The following is a 25,015-nucleotide window of genomic DNA, read 5'->3' on the forward strand; positions in this document are numbered from 1 at the left end:
CTCACAGTATAGGAGATCTCAGCCTGAAAAGCCAGCCTCTTCTCAATAAGAGTTAAACATAAACTTGTGGTTCCTTTGGAGATTGTTTTGTCTATGAAGCTATGGGCTACTTTGCCAATAAGCATTTCTCATCCCCTCCCTTCCTCTATAAGCAGTTTTTATAAATCTCATAAAAAGTAATTGAAAAAGGGACTGAAATCCAAGCTCCTTCCTCCTCAGTGAACTTCTAACCAACAGTTACAGTGTGAACATGGATTAATTTTCTCTGCCTCCCTGACCCAGTGAGTATGAATGTATCCATGAAGACTGACAAGGCATCAGTAGAAGGGACTGGGACAACTCTTTCATTCAATGAAGGTTGTGTATCCTCGTGGCTGGGTTCTTATACACAACACCAGAAACATCAGCAGGAACCTAAGGCAAGGTGAAGGGCTTTGCATAGCCTACAACTGTAATGATGGAGAAAACTTAACTTTACAGATCTTAGCACAGCTTGCTAGGGTTAAATGAATGCTTTTGCAGACAAAGAACAGATATGACAGAAAATGCATTTATTTAAACTGCTGTACAATGGAAATCTCAATCATTTTCAAAAGCCAGCTGAGGGAGAAGTGACTCACATAGCTTGTATACAGGAAGCTTCTTTGCAGTTTTCAGTGCTGAATTTCTTTTTCTCTGAATACGTCACTTGTGTGAGTGCAGTTATCTGCTGAGTGGCAGCAATGTTTGGCAGTATATAAACATGGAGAAAGACATGGTTCCTGCCCTGAGGAGCTTACAATCTAAAATGTGACATGGACAATACTATTCCAACATATAACAATCAACTGAAGTATCATCAGTCAGATATAAGAAGACCCATTTTAACAAGTAATTGGAATACCAAATATATATATAAAGGCCACAGGTAGTACAGAGTGGTGTCTTTGTTCTGTTATGTATTTATATATAAGTCTACAGGCATGAAAGTTAGTGATCGTTTGCTTGAGAGTGAGTTTATTTTCTTTGGCGGGGCTGCTCCAGCTTGTGCTTCCTGAACAAAAATAAGGAAAATCAGATTAAAACTTAGCACTCCTTCTTTGATTTTACATGTCTGAACACTGGACAGCACTGGGATGAATTAATTCCCATGCAACAGAGGAACCCAGTTTGGGGAGATGTAGCATGAAAGAAGTGACAGATTTTCTGCCCTGTTGAGGCACTGGGTCTCCACATCAGCATATGGTTGGTGAAACCTATGGCAACTACCTCAGAGGCAGAGTTAGCTGGGAATCCCGCTAGTTCTAGAAAGAGCACATCACACTCTGTGTCTGCAATCAGGACAGAGTCCTGCCACCCAAGGGTAAAATCTGCTGGAAATTCCAACATTCTTGTAGGTTAACAGTTTTTCCCTACTAAGTGATTGTCTGATCTTTATTTCTGTGCAGAGGAGAACAAACAGTAGGAGGAAGAAGCAAACCTGAAAATTAAATTTGAAACTACATGCTGACAAACCTTGAGCAATGCTGGATGCTCATACAACCATCCAGGCACAAATTGTGCCTCACAGATGCTTCCTGTTTTGAGGTTTTAAAGTCACATTTGGCCTGGTTTTTAAGAAAATCAGAGTAATTTTATAGTGTGCTGTATTTCTGGTCAGGTTCTTCTCTCTTCCCCAGTCATTTTTTTTTAACATTTCAAATAAATTTGAGAGAGGTCTTAATTTGAGACACGAAGCTCCTAAAAGTTTCACTGAAATCAGTAGCTGAGTAAGAGAGGAGGGTGATGAATTCTTACCACAGATGAAAGAGAAGCTGCAATGAGTCTAACAGTTAAGTGTACGTTTGGCCCATCAGTTTGGCACTTGTGCATATATACTGACCACTCAAGCAGTACACACCTAAGCATGCTGCAATTTGCATTGCTCATACTTAGAGGACACAGCAGAGAGCTACGGGGTACCGTAAGAAGATGTTAAGGAATATGCCCAAAGCAGATATCAGAAGCCTGGCAGGGAGGTGAAGGTTGTAAGAGTGATGGGCAATGGAACAAAGGGCCTGCAGTATTTGGCAGATATTAGGGATCACAGAGACAGCTGTGTAGGAAAGTCAGATTCATTGGTGCCACAGAAATGGGGAAAACTAACAGACTCATTAAGGACAATATCTCTGACTAACGGTTACGTATCAAATGCATAATACCTTTTTTTTATTTTGGTATGTTCTTTCCATTCTTGTCATTGCATATAAGAACAATATATACAAAATTTTCAAGTTTATGTTACTTTAAGAACATTTCTAAACTGTGCTGCATATCTTAATAGTTACCTGAAAACCTGTTCAAGAATGTGTCATAGGGAAGTGTACTAAGACTCTTCTTGCTCCTCCACCTCTTCCTTTTCTTCTCCCTCTTCCTGCTTTTCTTCTTCCTCCTTTTTTATAGAAAATAGTTGTAGTTATCATGTAGGAATTGAAGGAAAATAAACAGTCTTGAAATGCAGAGCTCTGCTTTTGCAACTGTTCCGTTTCTAGTAAATGCAATATTATTTGAGCTTAAAAAATAGAACAGAGAAGAAATGCATAGAGCTCTTAATCTTAACATGCCAAGGCTCTAGCTTTGTGGAATTAATAGGCAAGTGCTGGAATATAAAAACCCTCTTCTTAGAGAAGTTAGAACATGATACCTGGTTAGGCTGCAAATAGATGTTCAAGATCAAAATGAGAATATGAAATATATGTAAATATGACAAAAAGTTTAGTATTTTTAATTATATGCTTTCTTGGAGCAGTAAACCAGTCAAGATTCATGGCACAGGAACTAGAGTCCTGAATAATCTAAAAATCATTCAGAGTCAGATAATACAGCCCTGTTTCTATTTCAAAAGCTATTCTTTCTCTCTTTTATATAGGAGAAATGGTACAATTTAAAGGCAATAGACCTTTGCTTCAGTCAACCAAATGAACAGTTATCTGAAAGCTAGCATTTATGTAACACAGACAGCAATCTGTGTTTATTGTCTTTTAAGAGCTAGTAAATGAAGCTTTAAAGTGTAGCCCTACTCTGAAAAACAACTGAAAATTGCATTGTAGGCTTCTCTGCTCCTTCTCTTCCAGCAAACTCTGTTCAAAGGCACTCCTGTGTGTATAAACAAGCTTTATCTCAAAATGTCCTACCTTTGTATACTACCTAAACTACAAAAATTACACCAGGAATTTCTTCCTGGCTTAACCAACCAATCAAAGAATACATAATTAGTTTTCAGTCAGGACTGCAGGTAGTTTATGAGCAGCACAGACCCTGGGTTTTCCTCTCAGACACATACTGTCTGTAGGAGAGTTACACCCGAGTCACTGAAGTAAAATGCTCTTTAACCGTGTGCTTGGGAATGGACCTGTTGTAATCAGATTCCTGGTTTGAATAGCTGTTTTTCAGGGAAAACCACTGCACTAAGGGATCATCCCTGCAAAATCAGAAATGTAATACAAACTTCCGCACAGGTCAGCTGGATTAGAAGTTCTTGTGCAAAGGAATATTGCCTCTTTCAGCATTTTCCCCCAGGAAAGGTGCCTTTCATTAGCACTCTTTGAAACAGGGCCAAGCAAGCCCACAGACAAGCAACATCTTTCAGGTATTACAAACTTCAGTTCAAAATTCAAGTCAATTACCTTTTACAGAAAAAAATAGGTATTTTTCTTGCTTGAAGTATCAGTTAGTGGTGCCAGGGTGCACTAACAAACCTTAACAGCCCTCACCAGCCTCACCAGGAGCCCCCACGCTTTGCCATGGGCCCATGAGCTCCATTTCAGCTGCCAGGTCCACAATGCACAACTCTGACAGCGGGCATGTGTATGGATACACATGTATATATACATGCATTGCAGTTTGGAAGTGGGAAGATGTGAATGTGTCCTCTTATTAATTGCAGGTTTGTAGTTGAAAATAGCCTAAAGTAATCATTAGTTTTACTGGGAGCACTGAAGAAGTTCAAGGCATAAACTTGCAATGCTGGGCAAAACAGAAAAGTGTATAAGGATTTGCACCTGGGTCTTACAAATTCTGGCAAGGAAAATATTTCCTTTATAGGCAGAACTGCCTAAATTGTCAGAATGACTCTTTCATGCTCACAACACTAAAAATGTAATCACCATGATGTCAGTTAGCAATTGTCAAAGATATAGTTGTCTTGGGAGTCCTTGGAAAATTTTATTAAAGAATCTGTGAAAGACAATTTCTCTTCCATTTACAGTTTTTAATGATTAAAGGCCTATCTTTGTTCCCAAACAATAAGACTATGACATGACAAATAATTATCTCTAGCAGAATATAGTACTAGTATGTTTAGTTTCATGAATAAGAATTTACTAACTTTTGAGTTAAGCAATGAGACTGAAAAGGAATTAAATGCACACAAACAAAAGATGAAAGCAAAATGTACAAATATACTATACCCCTGTTGCTGCTTGTTCTTCCTTGCTTTCCTACATAAGATATACAAAAGAATATGTTTAAAAGATAGATCAAATAAAGAATATCAGAGGTCATATAAGGCAAAACACAGCAGAAATTAAACACTGAATTTAGGAAAATTATGTAGAATTCAGTTAATTTATTTCGAGATAATGTCCTCCAGATTAACTCACAAAGCACATTTAAGCTAAGCATTTACTTTGAAAAAGAGCTATAAAATCATTATATACAGCTCCCTTTTTCTCAGTTACTTACAATCAAATTTGCTTCACTGACAGGCAAAGCATTAGAGCTGGGGTTTTGTTTACTTTTTCAGGTGTTTCGGGGGTTTTTTTTTAATTAGCTGGTCTGCAAAATGAAAGTTAAATCAGAATTCTCCAGACTCCTATCTATGTTATATATTATCACTCAGAATCTGGCTTGCAATTCTGTTAACTGTTGTAGGCTGGAACAGATGCCTTGGCTCAACAGTACTGGGGAATAAGAAATAAAACAAGCTGGTTTTAGACTGTAGATTGAGCAAAAGTGATGAAGGCAAGAGAAATGATAGAGAAAGAAAAATTCCAGTGAATGGAATTTAAAGTTAGATACCACGCTGGTTATTGGAGAGAAGAGCTAATCTTACACAAAATCATATCATAGAATCATAGAATGTTTTGGGTTGGAAGGGACCTTAAAGATCATCTAGTTCCAACCCCCCTGCCATGGGCAAGGGCACCTTCCACTAGACCAGGTTGCTCAAAGCCCCATCCAACCTGGCCTGGAACACTGCCAGGGATGGGGCATCCACAACCTCTCCGGGCAACCTGTTCCAGTGCCTCACCACCTTCACAGTAAAGAATTTTTCCTAATATCTAACCTAAATCTACCCTCATTCAGTTTAAAACCATTACCTCTCATCCTATCACTACACTCCCCATTAAAGAGTCCCTCCTCATCTTTCCTGTAGGCCCCCTTTAGGTACTGGAAGGCCGCTATAAAATCTCCCTGGAGCCTTCTCTTCTCCAGGCTAAACAACCTCACCTCCCACAGCCTATCCCTACCCCTCTCCCAAAGAGAAAGAGCAAATTTAATAGTACCATGCAGAAGGCATGAGTGGTTGATAGGAGTTTGCATAGAATGAGTTGAGATAAGGAAGTGAGCTGCAGTGCCAGGGTTTATATATGGCCTGCGGAATTGCTAAGATGGGATACAGACTCGCATTATAATATGATTTTTGAACATGTTTCTAAAATAATTCTGCCCTGAAGTAAGCCTAATCTGTACTGCAAACTGATTTAACTGGGACACCACTTAAAAAATATTCTAACCCCCAAGCTAAAATCTAAAGTTCAAATCAGATAGTAAAAATAAAGAAAAATTATTACCATCACATCTACTGACCAGCAGAACCCTTGCTGTGCATAGGAGGTCACAGTTTTTCCTCAAAAAACTCAAAAATGAAGGGACAGACAAAGCAAGAAGAAGGGACACTATATCCAAACAAAATGGTTCCTCAACCTTCTCCATCAGAGGATAGGGATTAGAAATAAAAAAAAAAAAAAAGATTAGGAAGAAGTCAAGGATAAGCTTGATGAAGTGATTAGGGAAGGAAAGTATGCAACAGGTTTAAGGTGAAAAAAAATTTCATAATCTAAGGAAATCCTAGTGCATCTGTCCTTTGTTGACCCAGGCTGAAAGCTGTTCCTGTTACTTACTACCAGATCTGTGTAAGAGACTTTTGTGGATTAACCCCAGCCAGCAACTAAGCACCACACAGCCATTAGTTCGCTCAGTCCCCCGCAGTGGGATGGGGAAGAGAATCAGAAAAAAGGTAAAACTCGTGGGCTGAGATAAAGACAGTTTAATAGGACAGAAAAGAAAGGGAAAAAAATAATAATGATAAAAGAATATACAAATCAAGTGATGCACAGTGCAATTGCTCACCACCTGCTGACCAATGGCCAGCCAGTACCCGAGCAGTGATCTGCCCCCCCAGCCAACTCCTCCCAGTTTTGTTCAGCATGACATCATATGGCATGTTGGGGTCAGCTGCCCTGGCTGTGTCCCCTCCCAAATTCTTGTGCCCCTCCAGCCTCCTCACTGGCAGGGCAGTACAAGAAGCTGAAAAGTCCTTGACTTACTGTAAGCACTGCTCAGAAACACCTAAAACATCAGTGTGTTATCAACATTATTCTCACCCTAAATCCAAACCACAGCACTGTACCAGCTACTAGTAAGAAAATTAACTCTATCCCAGCTGAAACCAGGACAGGGACTTTCTATTTCAACATCTGCTCCGCGCTTTCCTGGATGCTTGCCTGAATGCAGGGCTGGAGCTGCTGAAGCCTAGGCAGTCTAATGTGAGTGTGTGAAGAACAACCTGTCACTGTGTGCACTTATCTCTGCCCCTTTCAGGAGGCAGCTGCTGACTTAAGAGTTTTGCTTCTCAGAGGGCTGGGGTCTCTCGCTGGTTTTCTCAGGGTCATACCAGCCTGAGACTGAAAGCTGGAGCTTCTGGACTCCTGCATCTCTCAGCAAGGGCAGCAGAAGCAACAGGCCTCTGCTGAAGCTGCAGCCTCCACACGTACCCACATTGACCATTGGCTGCCATTCCTGCTACTGAGGCATTGGAGGAGCCTTCTGAAATCATCTTGGACCTTCCGTGTAGCTCCACGGTTGAGACAGTAACAGTTTATTTTGTTATCTGTCTTATGCTCATTGGCAAAGACTAAGATATCTTTACCTCACCAAGACACTTCTAGAATTTCTAGAATTTTTCCATAGCACTGGCATTTCTCCTGCAAAGTCACTAGACAAAAGCTGGCTGGGTTACACCCCACATGAAAGAGTCCTTTTTAAGCTGGTTTGAAACTGAGTGCTAAATAACGCCAAAATGCCAATACTAGATTCCCGCTGGTACATTAATTCAGAAGCAGAACATAAAACTGCAATGTTTAAATTATGGCATTTTGATCTGAGGGTTTGTGAAAAGGGTAAGTTGACACTCCAAAAGAGTCCTGACTACTGTTCAAAAGATGCAACTGTTTGGCTACAAAACACAGTGGGCCACTGATAAAAAGGTCACCCTTTCAGAACTCAGTATGCAAAGACCAGCTCTTAATAAGCTAGAATAAAAAAAGACATGGGTGGGGAAAGTACACAGAAAACATCTATTCAGTGTGGTCAAGCAGTCAAACAAGTTGTGTTGGGCTGCAGAATGAGAGAAAGAGAGGGAAATACTGAAAATCCTGTGTTGATACTACATGTATCCTTTAGGACCTAACATCCAGTGGAGATACTCTAACGGCAATCAAACAGTCTTTAAACGTATTTAACTTCATAAAACCCTGGCCAGGTAAGGAAATGTTATTCCAGCTTTCTGTTACAAAGGTAAAATGAGATACAAAGACAAAAGGCAGAATTCATCTCACTGTAGCTGCCTCAAAGTTATTCTTCTCATCTGAACTCATCTTTTGTGTGCTGTCTGTAGTGAATGAGAATACCAGAATTTCTACAGAATGATTCATGCCATCCCAACAGAAGTGATAGTTGGGATGAACTGTGGCAAGGTGGGCAGATGCCGCGTCACTGAAGTGATTTGTCCTAGGTGACATGGAAAGTGGGTGGTGGAACAGAGTGAAAAATGGGTTTTGTGCATCCCTGGCAGAAGCCCCTTGTACCTTGCTGCCTGCAGTGGTGAGTATCCTCTCTAAAAATGAGTGAGACAGGAATAGAAACAATGCTTTTTTTCTTCCCCCAGGAGCTAACATACACCTGGCATGATGAAGGTGGGTATCAGAGTTGGACAATTTCAGGAAGACTTTTCCTCCTTCTTATGTAAGACCATGTAAGAACATTTTGACACTGCCAAGACTATGCAGGTGAAAGGGGAAGATTTGTAAGACTAACTATATTTTATGCCCTCACAAGCACAGAAAAATCTGTTCAAACACACTATCTTGCCTGGTGCTGTCTCCTCTGCCACTCCCCTCCCTGTAAAACTAAAGAAGAATGTATTTTCCACTTACAGCTCCAATCCATTCTGTGAGAAATGGAGCAAGGTGCTTGTTGTATAGGAGTGGTATTGCATTATGTCATTACAAAACCTCTCATACACAGCTGCTTGACACATTTGCAGACATGTTCCAGCATTCTGTTCTCATTTGAAAAATATTAGACTGCCAGCCAGAATGGCAAGTAACCTAACCCAGTCAGGGGATGCACTGCAGTTTTATGCTGGGCTTCTCTTAAGAGCTGAGTAAAAAGATATTTGATGGCACTCGTGTGTTGGGTGAAATTCATAGAGACATGAAAAGTTCTTGGATACAATTTAAGGAGAAATTTCAGTTCCCACTGAGGACTGTCTCTCCTCACCGCCATTTTGAAATTTTAAATGGGACTTCCCAGTGCCTGTGGCTTGCATAAGGCTGTGTGAAAGGTGCTTTTCCAGCCTAACAATGACCAATTCTGTCATTTTTATAAAGGACAATGGGGAAAGGCTTACAGAGAGGTCCTTCCTCTGGAAAAACATAGCTAGATGGAAAAAAACCAACACACATTTGTTTTGCTCTTTAGTGAAAGAGATGATGCATTTATGACAGATATTCCACTGGGACTGTCTGATCTCCAAACCACAAAAAAATCCAACAAGTGTAAGTGCTTGATCCAGCAGTAGGCCTGCATCTTTGGGAAGAGAGTCACCTGACACTGCAACATCAAAATAAAGCCATCCTTAAATGTCAAATTGTCAGAGCAGCAGGAAGAATAAAGCAGCTGGATCCCTATCTCCAGACCCAAGATCTATTTCTGCCTAGTCTTTACTGGGTCTAGAACCTGGCCAGTAACATAAACACCCCACTGAGGAAGACACCAGCACACAACAGAATGGTCCCTTTTTGCGGGATCCACCTACATTTCAACCACAAGTACTTTATTGATGTTAGCTAACTGCAGGATATTATACTAGGGAATTGTAGAAACTCATATGGTTGCTTCCAAGAACATTTAGCACTGCAGTTTGAGATCTGTCCATGTGACTGTAATACCAGACCATGATGCAGGCAGAAAGGATAACAATGGTCTCCATTTCTGCATGGCCCAGGGGTTTCTTCATGGTCTGGAGAAGACACTGTCAGATCTGGCTCACTGCAACAGCAGTCAATGCTGGTACATGACAACAAACATTAACAACTAGATTTACGAGCAGTGCAGATGCTGGCCATTGATAGCAGCAAATTTTTCCACACAGATAGGACTCAAATGTCTAGTCCTAAATTATTCTTCATAACTAGAATCTGGTTTCAAATGAGCATTAAAAAAAAAAGCTTATGGTAACAAGTGGTAAAAGGAAACTGTTGAAGACAACTGCTGTTATTCAAGATTCAGAGCAAAGTTCCCTGGAGTTTTATGTAGGTTTCATATCACCATGATGTCAAAGAAAATGCATCCAAAAGACAAGCAGGACCACTCTGCAGTCAGCCTTCCCACCCTGAAGCACACTAGGAGGGCCTGTATGTTTATGTTCCATGTGCTTAGCACGGTAAAATCCTCCTATCACGAAGGGAAAAAGGAAAAATTACCTGTTGATCTTCTGATGGTGGCTGAGCAGACTGAGACTCTTCATGAGCCCCTTCATCTGCCTTGTCTTCTGTGTGTGCCTCCGTTTCGTCCGTGGCATCAGACTTTTCAGTCTCCTGGCAGCAAAGGAGAAGTCATTGTTAGTTTCAGGGCACATAACCAACACTTCATTTCTATAAAACTCTTGACTTTACAGTTTGGGGAAGTGTTTTTCTAATTTGCTTCAGTATTCAAATGAAAATATACCCTTTTGGACATTTTCCTGTGAAAGGAACACTTGTTGGTGTGTTGATCTGTTGGTAACGGCATGGGGTTTGTGTAGGGAAAACGTGAATTCAGGCACTTATTCCTCTTCAGAGCATAGTAGATTCTCTAGCTTTTCTATGGAAAGTTTAATAGAAACCGATGCTCACCCTGATGGCACATTCTAGTTTCAGAAAAAAAAGCTTTTTTCACCAGCATGCATTCCAACCGAACTTCATCAAGAAGCTACAGAAAAACAGAAGTAATAAAGGATTTCATATATAGTCTCTTAACTTTCTTGTTTAAAATCATCAGGAAACTGTTCTGCATTTCACACACCCATCTATCAAATTTATTCCAGCACCATGAACAAGCACCTTCTATAAGGCTCTTATTTTAAGTCCTGTCGTACTTTCAGCTAGGTAGCTGTGAAAGGTCACAGTGAATCACGCACTGTGTCAGATAAAAGGAGACCTGAATGGCCTCAAGTGGAACAACAGAAATAGGATGAAATGCAATAGCATGAAGTGCAAAGTCATATCATTTGGGACAGGTAGTTCTGGGAGAGAGATTAGAAGCAGATGTTTCTACTGCACTTTGGGAGCTCGTTAGTTGTTGATCATCAAAGAAGAAAAAGATGGATGTATTTAAATAATCACAGAATAACTGAGCCATGAATGTCATGCGACAGTGAAAGAGGTAATAAATGTGATCCTCAGATGTATGAGGTGGAGCTGGTGGAGCTGAAAGCAAATATTAATGTCATTGTGTAAGGCCAAAGCAAAACCTTCTCTGGATCGCTCTGTACTGTTCCAGTCACTCAGGCTCAAGAAAGAGAAATTCAGACTGGAACAGGTGCAGAGCAGGGCTACAGGAATATTTGAGGGAGTGGAGAGCCTGTCTTATGAAAGGGTGACAAAAAAAGCTTCATTACTTTAATCTGTTGAAAGTAATGCTGCGAGGGGATACGATGGCTCTCTAAAAATAGATCAGAGTAAACATCAGGGAGGGATAGCATAAGGAAGAGCGCTGAGGTAGATGCGAAATGAGTACAAAACAGCTGTGAATAAAAATTTTAATCATCAGCAGTGTGAAATTTTAGAAGGGCTTTCTAAGGGAGAAGAGGAGGCAAAGGATCTAATTCATTAAAAGGGAATTTGACCACTTTTGAGAGGTGTTATCTGGTGTGGTTGCCTCCAGCAACGGAGAATTGGGCTCAGGGGAGTTCCTGTCCTGTGTCATCCTAAGTCCTACATGCTTTGGGCAGAGCAGCATGTCCCTGATAGAAGACGAGCTTCTTTCTCACCCCTGTGACCAAGCCCTTACAACTCATCCATGTGGTCCGTTTCGATTTTTCTGCTTTTCCATAATTTCATTTGTCTCTACAGTTAAGCAAAAGCCCCCACTCAAGATCCCCTGTCCTTTAAGCTTCACAAGTCTTCCTCCAGTGTCCTCATTACATATGATTTCTTCAGCCGGTGTACTGAGCCTGCAGAAGCGTGACACTGACATAGCTATCTGGCTTTTAGCCCCAGAGCAGACTTGGGTGAGTGCTGACTTAGGGATCTTTGTCCCATCATGTGGTGTGCAATATAAGATATGTCCTCCTGCTGAGATGCAATGCTGGATGGGGACAAAAAGTGTAGAAAGAAGGTTAGGAATGTTTGGAAGCAGATACCATGACAGAGTGAAGAGGGACAAAATACTTCTTCAGTTTTATCTTTTTCCTGAAACTTCACTGTCTTAAGATTTGGTGCCCTTTTGGCAATTTCCTCCTGAATCATGGAAAATATGTTTTATATGTAAGGAGCTTGCAACGAAAAGAGAGTAGGCACATAGGCTCATTAGTTCCCCTTCCTCTCTGCAGAGAAAAACAGCAGCAGCAAAACGCCCTATCAATCAGCAGCAAGCATTGCCCTCCCTGCAGTCCTTCCCAGCACTGCACTGCCCCTGCCCTCCTGGCAGAAAAAGCCTTTCCAGGGCTGCACGGTGAACTGGAGCAGGAGGCTGATCAAGATTAAAGCTTTAAAAAGAAAAACATTTCTATCATCTCACACAATTTACACACTCCATTACACAGCTGCATGAATGTTTTTGCAAGCATGTGGGGGATGCCTGGGCAGAGGAATGAGCAGCTGGGAGTAAGCAGAAGGAGCCGGAGGAAGGAGAAAAGACTACTTCTTTTTCTGGCAATATCGTCTCATTTCAAGTACACATAAAACTCTGGGCTCACTGCATTCTGATCCTGGTGGCATTGTTATTAAAAACAGATCTACAGAGTCATTTGTTTGGCTTAATTTATCTTTCACTTTTCCCCCACAAGCTAAGAAAATATTTGAAGATTAAAATATGTAGTAACACAGATGTATATTGAAATTCTCTTGTGTAACATTGTGTTAATACATTGTTTTCTTAAGCAAATCATAACTTCCTTACAGATACTTTCTTTGTAGCAGTTCCTAAAATGAAAAGGATAGTGTTAATGAAAACTAAATTGGTTAGATATTTATTTTCAGCATGTATATTAACATTTCATTTTAAAATCTATGTACTCAATATTTTTGGCAGATACATAAAATACATAAAAACTGAAGACAGCATTCTAATTAAAGTGAACTTATTGTGTAGAACTATCTCAGATGAATCATATACTTACTCAGAGCACGAGCCAAAAAAAAGTTGTAGTTGAAAGAACTAAACTCTAGAAGCAGCATGTTATCAGCCAGAACACACACGCACGCACACACACATACAGAGTTCTTGTTAATTATATGGAGAACTGTGATGTTTGGAATATCATCATTATACTAGCTCTCCATAGAAACACAAAATTTAATTTTTAACTAATTTAAAATGAAATACCATTTACAAAGATTGGCTGACAGGTCATTTTCTCTTTAAATAAAATGCACATACTGTAAATTTGTAATTCAAAGCAGTCTTAGTAGAAGTCTTCTTCAACTAAAAGACTAAAGCTCAAGCATCTATGGATTTTGGGATACCAAGATTATGGATATTAAGACCAAGAATACTAAGATTAAGGATTTAAGTATATACAAGATTTAAAAACAGACCCTCAGCTCAAATAAATCAGCTTCACTGAGTTCACAGAGCAATTGCAAACCTAAATGATCTTGCTACAATCTACTGCCTCTCTGGACTTCTGGGAAACAGAAGCAGTATTCCAGGGCAGTTAATAAATTTCTCAAAAATCCTGATTGTCCTTGAAGATAAAAAGCAATTAATTACCTGCATTCAAACCTTGCTAAGATACTCAGAAGGTGTAGTAATACAGCATACTGTTTGTCATCTTAGTTTAAGTAATAAGCATCTCATTGACAAAACAATTCACCTGTGCCATTTTAGAAACCAAAGCAGTGCAACTGGAGCTTGTAATGGGCTGTTCACACATTACCAATATTTCAGAGCATTTTCAAGAATATTGAGAACAGTCTCAGACTAAGCATAAAAGTGATCAGGCCTTTAAAAAGAAACTTACCCAACTTTGGGGGCAGTTGAGACTGACACACCTGACCCTAGACATACAAACTACATTGATTATAGCTCAAATGTACACATGTATACTATTGGCACATCAGCGTTCATGCCACTAATCCAAGATTAAATGGGATCATTCAGAAATCCATCACTAACTTGAGTGATCTTTGGGTCAGGCATAAAGCACAGATGTCCTCTAAATCCTAGCCTGCCATCAAACATGTTCACAAGCTAGAAGTATTCTAGACCAGGTATTCCTTTAAGTGAGAAGGTATTTCATATTAACGGACTAAAGAACTTATTAACACAAACACTTTGCCTGCTTCTTCTCTTAGGCACATAAAACTGTGCTACTCATCCCTGTTAAATGATGCTTTAGAAAACAGTGTCATGGGGAGGCAACAAGAGAGAGAGGATGATGTGAGCTAATTGACCCTTTCCAAAGTACTGAAAATATTTATTGGTTTCCTGCAATGTCACTGAGTTTTATGACCACATAGCACCCTTTAAGGATAAAAAAATGTACTTGGTATAGAGGGAAAAAAGTGTGAAGATCTTTGCCTGACTCTCACAGTGATCTAAGCAAATCATTAGCATTTAGAGCTTCGGCCTTTCCACCAAGATCTGCAGAAGTTTACACATGCCATCCAGGCATCTAAATACTTCATTGTATTGGATCCGGAAACATGGTGATGGACACAGCAACTGGCCATTTGTACAGTGGTACCTGACCAGAACCCTTAGCAGAAATCTGAACAGGGCTGTCTGCAGAGAGGGGTAGGCGTCTACTCAGGGAGCTGCCCTGCAGCCTGTTCTCCAGCCAGTCTGGTTAACTTTGATGTTGATTTGCTATTTCCTACTGAAACAATTACAGCTTTTTTGTAGTAAGAGGATACTTAAATAAATGTGTAAAGACAACTTTGCTTGTGTGCTGCAGGTCTGAGAAGGGTCTCCTTTATATCTGTGTGTATTCAGAGCTTCTTCACATGTGTCTCAGAGTCAATCTGCACCTTGCTGACAACTTTGATGTGTCCTAGACATATCAGACTCACCCTGTAAATGTAGATCAGCTTGCACATTAGGGTCTGGCACCATCAGAGCTCCAATACCTAGCAGTAACAGTTCAATGTAAACACTGGATGAGTAGGTCTGGTGACAAGTTGTAGCCACCTGACCCAGAGAGAAGTCAGGGCTGCAAAAATGAGAATTTGCAGAACTGAAACATGTATTTTGCACTCAGCAGGCTGATGTGGCAATGCCTTTAACTACAAGTGTTTTGTTGGGAAGTTATAATTTGTTGAGGGAGTAGCAAAAAGTTCCCTGCTTGCTCCAGACAATAGACTCAAAACAGTCCTGGGTCAGGATCCTAGTGGACAGTGCTGTGAAACAGCATCATGGTCATTAAAGAGCTTCTCTACTGCTGATGCAATATGAGACAAAAGATGGATGCAAAAGGAAAGAGAATATTCTGAGGCATGAGTATAAAACATGTATCAGCTTCATGTTAATCTTTTTGATGTCTCAGTGAGGTAAAAAACCCTAGAAAGCAAATACTTACTGACTGTTTTGTAGTGTTTCCGTGCTTTATAGTTTGCTTCTTTTATAAATTATCACCATATTCCAGAAAAAAAAAAAAAAATTTAAGAAGGGATTAGTAGGAAACCCTGTCATATGTGTCATCATCACCATCTCTTCCACACCTGACTTCTTATTCCAGATTCAGGCTGCGGGAAATCAGTGTCACGAGCCATTCATTGTACTTCATGCTAAGGTTGAATTGACAGCCTAATGAAAGGAAAGCAGAAGCAGTGCAGCAAGGTTATTTGTATGACAAAGCACAGCCAGACTGTCATGCAGTGAAGCTGCTGAGAAACACTTCTGCAATAAATGATAAACCACTTGTATATGTCTCTCTCAAATTCAGGAACAGATTCTAAAAGGGAGACAATGTAAATGTACTTCACTCTTTACATGGATTTTTTAAAAACACTCTCACTTATTTCCACTTTCTGGACTGAAACAATTGCCACTACCACCAATGCGGCAGTTAATCAGCATAAATCATACGTGGTTGCTACCAATAGCACTAACATTAATCTGCCCAGCAGAATGTACTGAACATGTTATTTTCAACATTTACAAAGTTGTCACAAAGTAGAAACTGTAATAGCCTCTGCTGACAGCTGGGAGTGAATGAATTCTAAAAAATTGTTACTTTGCTTCATAGACAGCTATCTAACAGAAGCTTGCATGAAGGAGCAGATAATACATGAAGTGGGAAGATGGAAAAATGCAATTTTCTTTATCTCATTGATTCTCCACATATCTTTTATAATGATTATAATATGTAATACCTGCAGTCCTTTAAGCCTTTCATGGCTTTGTGGATGTTAATTAAATGAATTCTCACAAGACCCTTGTGAGGTAGGCAAGTAATTTTTATTTCCCTTGGTGGGAGATGGCGCAGCTAAAGCAGAAAGTTTAAATCACTTGCTCCTTATCACTCAGGGACTCAGCGTCAAAGACATTTATAGCAACTGTGGCTCTCCCCTGGGTATCTCTTCATCTGTAGCTGTCAAAGAACTTAGCAGAGTCTCCTTTTTCACTCTGCTTTTACAGAAGAGGAAAACCAGGGTCATTTACAACAGTGTTTCACTCAAAGTTGCTACACAGTTGGCAGCAGAGTTGGACCAGAAGGCAGATGTCATGCTCCAGGGCAGTTCTTCAGCCAGGTCACCACAATGCAGCAGAGTCCTCCTATCACTCTGGCTCATCACTCTCTCGATTCATTTCTTTTGTTGAATCACCGACATTAAAGATGGCAACATTAGATTGTCATCTAACATGATCTCAGGATAAGAAAGCTGTAATGCTCTTAGTTATAAAACTTCTAATTAGAAGAAGACTCTGTTAAAGATAAAACACATTGCTTTCTGTAAAATGAAGAAAAAGAAAAAAGAAAAAAAAAGAAAAAAAAATCTTTTTCTTTTGCCATATATATATTAGAACATTGTCAAAATACAGTGGACGGAGGACAATGGGTAGACTTGCCAAAGGGACTTCATGAAGTCCTGGGTGAGACTTTAAGTTACCTCCTCAAGGCAGAGGGAGCAAACCCCATAGTGCCAGTCTACATGTACACACAGAGGATGGAATGGATTCATACCCCAGCTCCTCTGTTGGTGGCCAGCACAAACCCTGTTTGCTCAAGGTTTGATGCAGTCAGAGGGAAGGTTTCTTGTAATTAACACAACCTATAAATTGCATTAGGAAATTCTGCATTGTTTAAAAACTGAACATGATAAAATACTGCTTTGTGTCAACAATAACAACTAAAAAATCATCAGCTGGAGGCATGGTAACCAGCCTGCAGTAAAAGAAGGGAAGAGAGAGGTATTTTCTAATATTTACTGAAGCAGCCACTTTTTTTCTCCCTTAAGAACACTTTGCTGCATCAGCACCTAATGTAATGCTTGTCACTGCCCCTTATTCAACATGCTGAGTCACTGTCTATCTTCAACTTTTATTAAAATCAAATAAATGTCCCCCACAGAAGGAGAGCAGTGCATACCTTTGTGCCTGGAGGAGGAGCAAGACCCAGGAACGAATAAATAATATTTTCTTCTTTAGCAGAGAAAAAGGATTCAAAATCCTAAAAAAGGAACAAACAAACAACAGAGAATTGGTAACAAAAATCGAACAAAAAGCACAGGAGGAAGAGACTAGCTCAAGCAAATCTTTCTTATATTGAGGAGAATGACTATGCATTTGTACAAGTGCCTACATTATATAAGCCCCAGGAAGAAAACTCAGATAAAGGAAGTTTCATACTGGCTGGCAAAATGATCAAATGGGCAAATCTCTTCAGAGACTTACACTTTAATTATATCACATCTATGTCAGAATCAGATAAAATTAAGCATCTCATTTTAATGTGCCTCAGCTGTACACACCAAAGCAAAGCTATTCCCCTTTAAATGTTAAAATAAAACTTGCTGTGAATAAGAACACAAAATAGGCCCTCAAAACCCTGGACAGCTTTATGGCAAATAAAAGGCAACAGTCAACATAACAGCACAAGTGAAATGATAATGATGAAACTGTTTATTTTAAAGAAAGGCATTCTGGTTAGAAAATGCAGTTACTTTTCAGCCAAACTTGGCAAAGGACTGTGTTGTTCCCTCTGGCATATATGCACCAGCCAAAATGTCTTGTCCACATGTGAACTGAAGTTATAAATCATTATGTTAAATGCTTGTTTTCTCTTCAGTGCTAATATAACTGAAAAGACTTGAGGGATGGCTCCTATCCTACCATCTAGAACTTGCATGGTCTTTACTGTATTCACCTGTACAACTTTCCTATCAATTAAGGAAGGTCTGCTATCGCTAGTTTGTTACTGGGGAGTTCATGGCTCACATCTTACTCAGGTAAAAATCAACACGTATTTAAGATCTCAGCAGAAACTCTGGTCATAAGTGACTGGCCCACAATCACACAGCAGCTCTGTGTAGGACAGGGGACTGAACGCATGTCTGCTGAGTCCTAGACTACTGCCTTGACTACGTTATCATCCTCCTTCTCATCCCAAATAACTCCAAAACTAGAAACCTGTAAATAATAAGGTGCTGAGTCATCCTTGAGACTTGTTTGTAAAGCTGGGTTAGGACCCGAGTTGTTTTATTGGACTGTTTTAGCATTTCTAGAGAATGAATTATTGGCCAAGGGTAATCCTAGGGAAAGGCTGGAGTGGATGGTTTAGAAGACACCTTAATATCAACAAGACTGGAATCAATGACATTTCAGTCCAGTTTGAAAGAGGTAACATAGCTTAACAGACAGGATAAACGACAGCCTGTTTCACTGATTTACCTAAGAGACAGATTGGCTTTCACACAGACCTAGCTACAGGCAATGGGAACTGCCCAGTCTGGGAGAAGCCCCAGAGCACATTTTGCCCTGACCAGGCAGAATACCTGCTGCTGTTCCAGGCCACCCATTTCTCAAACCATGTCTTTGTTGTTTTCATGTTGCTGTGGGGTTCTCCTTCTTATCTAACCCAGGTCCACCCTAAGTATTTAAGAAAGCCAGTGTCTGAAGTCTAACCCATAAACTTAGGAGCAATACAGCAAACAAGAACACGAGGATTTTCTGCAATTCAAAGGGCTGGAATTTGACACGGGCCTTTGTCAGGCCATACAAACACAGGAAACTTGTGTCCTCCTGCATACCACATACTCGTAAAACAGCCTAAGCAAACTATGGCACAACATGTCAATAGCTGGGAAACAAAGAGAAGACTATAACAAGGAAGGGCCATGAAGTGGCCTTGGTATTTTATACGTCTTGTTAGTTCCTCCCCAGAGGAAAAGCAGCAGATTGTAAGTGTACTAAAAATCTCCGGAGACACACAGCCTTGTAGATAACCAGACTGAGAGCACAGGCAAGTGGTGTGAATGACCAGATGAACCCCTTATCAGCAGAGGATACAACCTTCTATCATATCAGGTACTCCTTGCCAACTGGTAGTGTACAATGACATCCCACAGTAAATGCGGTATCTCACAGTAAATGGAAGGTCACTTACCTTGCTTACACTGAGAAGCAAGCTATTATGTATTCAGCATGGGGTAAAAGCATGACTACAGTGACCACGGAAGAGTTTTTCTATTGTATATTTGCACTCTTACTTTCTTAATGGTGACTTGTTCACATCTCCATTCACTGAATGACCAAAGATAACTGTTCCCAAGGCAGGCCGTAAGAAAAATGAGCAGTAACAATTTATTTCAGGTATGCAATAATATTATATCTGTATGAGGAGACGTAAATGGTCTAGGCAGAGGCTAATGGTGTCATTTGTCTTTGGAACTAGTCTTTGAAAAATACAGTGAAACATATTTAAAAAAAAAAATCTGAGTTTTTCTTTATGATATGAGTGAAAATGCACATATTCATTGCTCTATGCTATCATCCTTTGTATGACCACTGTGGAAATGCCAGACAGCAAAACAGCAAACTCCAATTCGACTTCAGTGGAAAGTTCTTCCCCACATGAGTGGTATGGCACCAGGTCAGAGCGCACAGAGAGGGCATGGAAACACCATCCTTGGAGACTTTTGAAACTCAGATGGCCAAAGCCCAAAGCAATATAAGCTAACTTTAAAGCTATCCTCACTTTGAGCTGCAGGCTGGACTACAGACCTCCAGAGGTCCCTATGATTTCTGTATATTTGAGTTTAGCAGCTATATGAAGCATGAAATAAAAGTCTTACCTAATAATTCAGAGATTCTTTAAAAAAATATGTACATGGGTATTTTATTCTATGGATTTCAGTTTACAGAGAAAAGCATAGATTTCAGCTTACAGAGAAAACCAGAAGTTTATATTCCATTTCTTTCCTAGTTTTCTAGGGCTTTTTGTTAAGAAAAACAAAGACAAGAGCAACAGAGTGCTCAATATATTTAGAAAGTGACACAGATGCAGATGTCTGTCTAGACATGAGCAAAGAAGCAGCTTAAGAAAAAGATCAAATAAGAACATAATTGCCAACACTGATGGATTAGAATGGATACTTGAAATTGGTGCTATAGCCAGGCATACAAAATGAATCCATTTCTAATCTGTTTCTTCAAGTGGCAATACCAAAGATCTGAAAGAAAAATAAGATTCAAGCTATTTATAAGTCAGTCTTAAGTTTCTCTGACCTCATGGAAAAGCTGCTCACAGTTGGTATATTTTCATAAATGCATCCATAAGAAACCTCCATTTTACTGTACAATTTAGGAAGTGAAGCAGCTCTTCAGCATCAGCCAGAAGATGCAGATACTTTTATGTATCAGCAGAAAAGGAGATTAGCAACAGGACTGCATTTATTTGCTCATTATGTCAGTCTGTTACAGCATGAAAAGGAAGCCTCCTCACCAGTCCCCAGAATCCTCTTTTCCCTTACCTCCACGCCCAAAATTTCACTGAACTGCAGAAGAAGGGATTGGAGGAGATCTCAAAGGACCATTTCTCCAAGGTAGGAACCACTACACTATTCCTGATAGGTGTTTCTCCAATCCATTGGTAATGACCTTTAATTAGATAATGAGACTATCTCCTGAAAACTACATATTTTTTTCTAATGTCTGACTTAGAGTTTCTTTGCTGCATTTTTTGCTCATTATATCTTGTCCCACCTCCAGTGGGTGTGGAGCAGAACATATTTTACAAAATCCTAGAACCACAGGATGGTTGGTGGTGAGAGGTGGAAAGACACCTCAGTAGACCATCTAGTCCAACCTCTTGCTCAAAGCGGGGTCAATACTGAATTCAGACCAATAATTAATTCCTTTTCGCTGCAGCCCTTAAAATATTTGAAGGTTGTCATGTCTCTCTCCAAATCCCTCTTTCTCAGGGTGAGGAAGGAAATCTTTTATCTTGAATTTTCATCTCCCAAGGCCAGAGGTCCCAGGCAAGCATGCTGCTAATGCATATACACATGCATATGTGTGAATGGGAACGAAACATACAGGACAATCAATAGGAAGAGAAGTGAGGGAAAAGAGTGATCTCAGAAAGGAGAATGATGAGAAATGAAGTGTAACAAGTTTGACCTAAAAACAAAGGACTATCTGGGAATGAAGAAAGAAAAAAATCAGTAGGAAGGAGAAAGAGAAAATGTCTTACAAAAAAATAGGTGTAAAGAGCTTGACTTGTTTAGCATAGCAAAATGAAGATTAGTAGAGGATATGATTCCTATTTAAAAATACATTGGGCTAGAGCTGTTTAAGCTAACGGGTGATTTTGGCATACCAGGAAATGGGTATAAAGTGGCTTCATTTACCCAGGCTACAAATTTGAAGGTTTCTAGATGCCACGAGACTGAGGCCCTTGAAGACTGTACTAATAAGAGCAACATATTTTAAAGGCATTTTCATGAATTCAGGATACTGGACTGGAGTCCATGACTCAGACAGAACTTTGCAATTTGCAGCCCTATTTTTAATAAAGTAGCTGAGGGCAAAGGAAGTGATACACAGGGGAAGAGTTAAGATATACCATGTAAACTTTAAACAGCATAAAACAGTTCTGGATTTCAGAATGATGGGTCTGTTGGACCTGCACAGATTATGCAGGGAAGTAGAATGCAAATCCCCAGCTTTATATTGTAGACATGTTGCAGAAGACATCATGTCACTTGGAGGAATTTTGCACCAGTCTGCCAGCCTCTGGCCATGTTCTCAACTAGCCCACATAATCCCACTTCACACTCACTGTGCAGTTCCCTTAAGGCACCTTCCCCTGAGGAGGATAAGGCTCATGTACTGATATGGATCTCCTTAACTTATTTATTTTGAAATAATGATGCTATAAATTAATCTTTGTTATGCACCTACTGGGATCATTAGCTATGAGCTCTGAGAGCTGGGTACATTATAACTCCAGAGACTTTTAGACTAATTGTAAATTTGATTTACTTTTTAAATCAGTAGCTGCAACCCCTTTCCACATGGAGACGCCTTTGCAAAGGACTCTGTCTTAACTTAAATTTATTTCAAGATGTAGATTATCTGGCTTCCTGAAATAGCTTCAGACATGGAGTTAAAACAGTATGTTTATTATTTACTGGCAAGGCTGACCAGCTGAAACATTTTGTAAGGCAATTACTCTTTAATTCACTATATAACCTCTCCAGGGAATATCAGAAATATTTATTGCAACATTGGCTGCCACAAAATCCAGAGTAAAATATATCAAATTATACTTTTTATTTGTGCAGACTGGATGTTGAAATGCACATGAACTCTAACCTACCAAGTTCTCTTTTAAGATTCCTGTGAGAAAATGAGGAAACAATTGCACTCCTTTATTCATACTAGCAACTTTTGTTCTGAGAGCACTGAAGTTAATTCTGAAAACTTAGTGGCATGTAAATCCCTTCTGTCTCAAAACAACCTTTGCAGTAGTTCACACTGGATTTGTGGAGTAACTTAAAACTGGGCTCACTATGTGATCTGCGTTTCAGAGTACTTTGCAAGTTCATTTCAGTGATCATATCAGAGTACTTTCCAGACTGTATTTTCATCCAGACTATGAGAAAAAACTGTCTCAGATATCTCTTTTGATTCATGATTCTAATATTCATGCTGGTACAGTATGAGCTATCACTGATTTGAACAAACTCTCTCAAGAGAAATAACCTTTTACAAGCATATATGAACATATAAAAGCATCTGATGAGCATTACAATTTCTGTTACGAAGAGTTGGATATTTATTGAATAAGCAATATAATTTCAATAATTCAAACCACATACTAGAACTATTCCAGTCAACTATAATTCCTATTTATTTGTATAATATAATGGAAAAGAAAGATTCCTGTCCACAACCCCTGGTGCCTCAGACATCTGCTTGACTTCCTAGCAACCCAGAGGAGTCTGTGTCAAACAAACAAAATACTAACACTCACCACGCAAAACTAACTGAAAGTTCAAGAAGCAAAGTGCAATACAGCTAGAGATAGTAGATCAGCCTTGCTATGAATGCCACTAGTCTTGAGTAGCTTGGTATTGTCAAACTACATAATTGGGCATTTACTACTCCAAGTGCAGCTGAGCTGTCCTCATAATCTACGTTTGGTTATCCTGAGGTATTGTGTGAAAAAGTCATAGTATCACCTAGACAGTACTGCCTTTGATCTTCAGGAGCTGAAGTGAGAGTGCAGGCAGAGAGCCAGAAGCAGGACAACTTGTGAGCGAGCTACACAGCAGGAGGTAGGAGGGTGTGAGAGGAAAACACAGAGCTCCTCTCAGGTGGCAAACTCCATGCCTTGCAGTGAGCTCTGGGTCCTGCATAGGCTCTGGGTCTGCAGGGGATAATCCATACAGTCTGTTAAGCAGAGTTTCTCTAGTCAGTTTTCCTTCCGTGTGTATTTTTCTGTTAAAAAGGAGTAATCTTTTGTTTCATTGCTTTTCTGTGCCTGAAAAAATGCTTTCTAAGAATTGTTCTTTCAACATGAATCTCAAATTTTCTTAAGGAGTTTGTTTGATGCTTCCTACTAACAGAAAAGAGTCACCTTCTCTGAAAGAAGACTCTCTGAAGGTATTTAAATTTCCAAACAGTTTCTTACCCCACAATACCGCTCCTCGTTGAAGATCTGTGGAGGGAGAGGAATTCCATTCTGAGGCTTTTTTTCACCTGGGACATTCTCTCTCATCCATTTCCTGTTGTCCTCATCACCTGCTATGTCCATTTGCTGAAAGTCAATCTTGTTGGCCTCTAAAAAGCCAACTACTTCTTGCTGTTTCTTTTTGATCTGGTTAGGAAAGAGGAAAACAAAATTCCTTCTTTAAAAAGAAAATCTTTTTCTAAAAGCAATTGCTGTTACAAGCAGAACTAATGCAAGTATGTCAAGTTGGATCCACTACTCCAGTAGGCCCCAAACTTTTTGAAGCTGAGATTCAACACTGCTTCTCAGCACCCAGAGCACTGCCATTACTTCCCCCTGCCTCCCTCCAGCTTCTTTCTTTCCTCCCTGGAAGTAGTCATACCTCCATCTAAGAAATGAGGCTCAGCAGGGAGCCTCCTACTCCATTCCCAGATCTATGAGTGTGGTCTACAAATACCTAAACTAATCCTGCCTACAGTCAGCACAGGTCTGAGAATGTACATATTCTCCTCAACATGTAACAGTCTCCTTTTTCCTACTCATTACATATGCCATTTAGCTTTCCATGAGCCACATGTTTTTCTCTGTCCCTGTTCTTTAATGCTGGGCATAATTAAATACGAGTGAAAGCTCAATGAAAATCCAGTACAGCTTAACTCCTGTGCTTGAATATTTCCCACACTACAGAATGATGTTCCAGTTGGACCATGAAGAATATATTACATACAAATAAAGCATGTCATACACAGCTTCTGTACACAGCCACCTAAAATTCAGTCACAGCCCTTATTGCCCTTGATACTAGTTCTGTATAGACCTAGGATGCAAGCATCAACCTTATAACCTATCCGTTTACTTTGAAGATGTAATATTCACTATACTTCTCTACTAAAGGAATGGTACTCCTAAGCAACATTTAAAGAACTATATGTCTAACTTGTCTAAGAGCTGCAAGGTCAAACTTTAGCCCTACAAGTACTGCAGCATTTGAAGCAAGCACTGTTTGGACTGATGTATACAAATTCTCTCAAGCTGCTCTTTGGTCACAGACAACTGAATTACTATCTAGCACAATCAGGTTCCAGACATGACTCTCTTTTCCCAGTTAAG

General features: G+C 39.8%; 1 protein-coding gene across 1 annotated transcript in view; it reads right to left on the bottom strand.

Annotated features, from left to right (window-relative positions):
- Positions 1 to 534: 534 nt before the first annotated feature.
- SH3BGR (SH3 domain binding glutamate rich protein) overlaps positions 535 to 25,015 on the bottom strand; it is a 29,516-nt gene continuing 5,035 nt past the window's right edge. Inside the window, exons 2-7 of the mRNA XM_052794173.1 lie at positions 23,867 to 24,052; positions 17,318 to 17,398; positions 10,008 to 10,121; positions 4,428 to 4,457; positions 2,307 to 2,410; positions 535 to 1,033 (exon numbers count right to left, since the gene is read on the bottom strand). Of these exons, the coding sequence (XP_052650133.1) occupies positions 2,345 to 2,410; positions 4,428 to 4,457; positions 10,008 to 10,121; positions 17,318 to 17,398; positions 23,867 to 24,052 (477 nt within the window). The 3' untranslated portion in view covers positions 535 to 1,033; positions 2,307 to 2,344. The remainder of the gene's footprint in view (positions 1,034 to 2,306; positions 2,411 to 4,427; positions 4,458 to 10,007; positions 10,122 to 17,317; positions 17,399 to 23,866; positions 24,053 to 25,015) is intronic.

This window comes from Harpia harpyja, chromosome 8, assembly GCF_026419915.1.
Source record: "Harpia harpyja isolate bHarHar1 chromosome 8, bHarHar1 primary haplotype, whole genome shotgun sequence".
Taxonomy (NCBI): Eukaryota; Metazoa; Chordata; class Aves; order Accipitriformes; family Accipitridae; genus Harpia; species Harpia harpyja.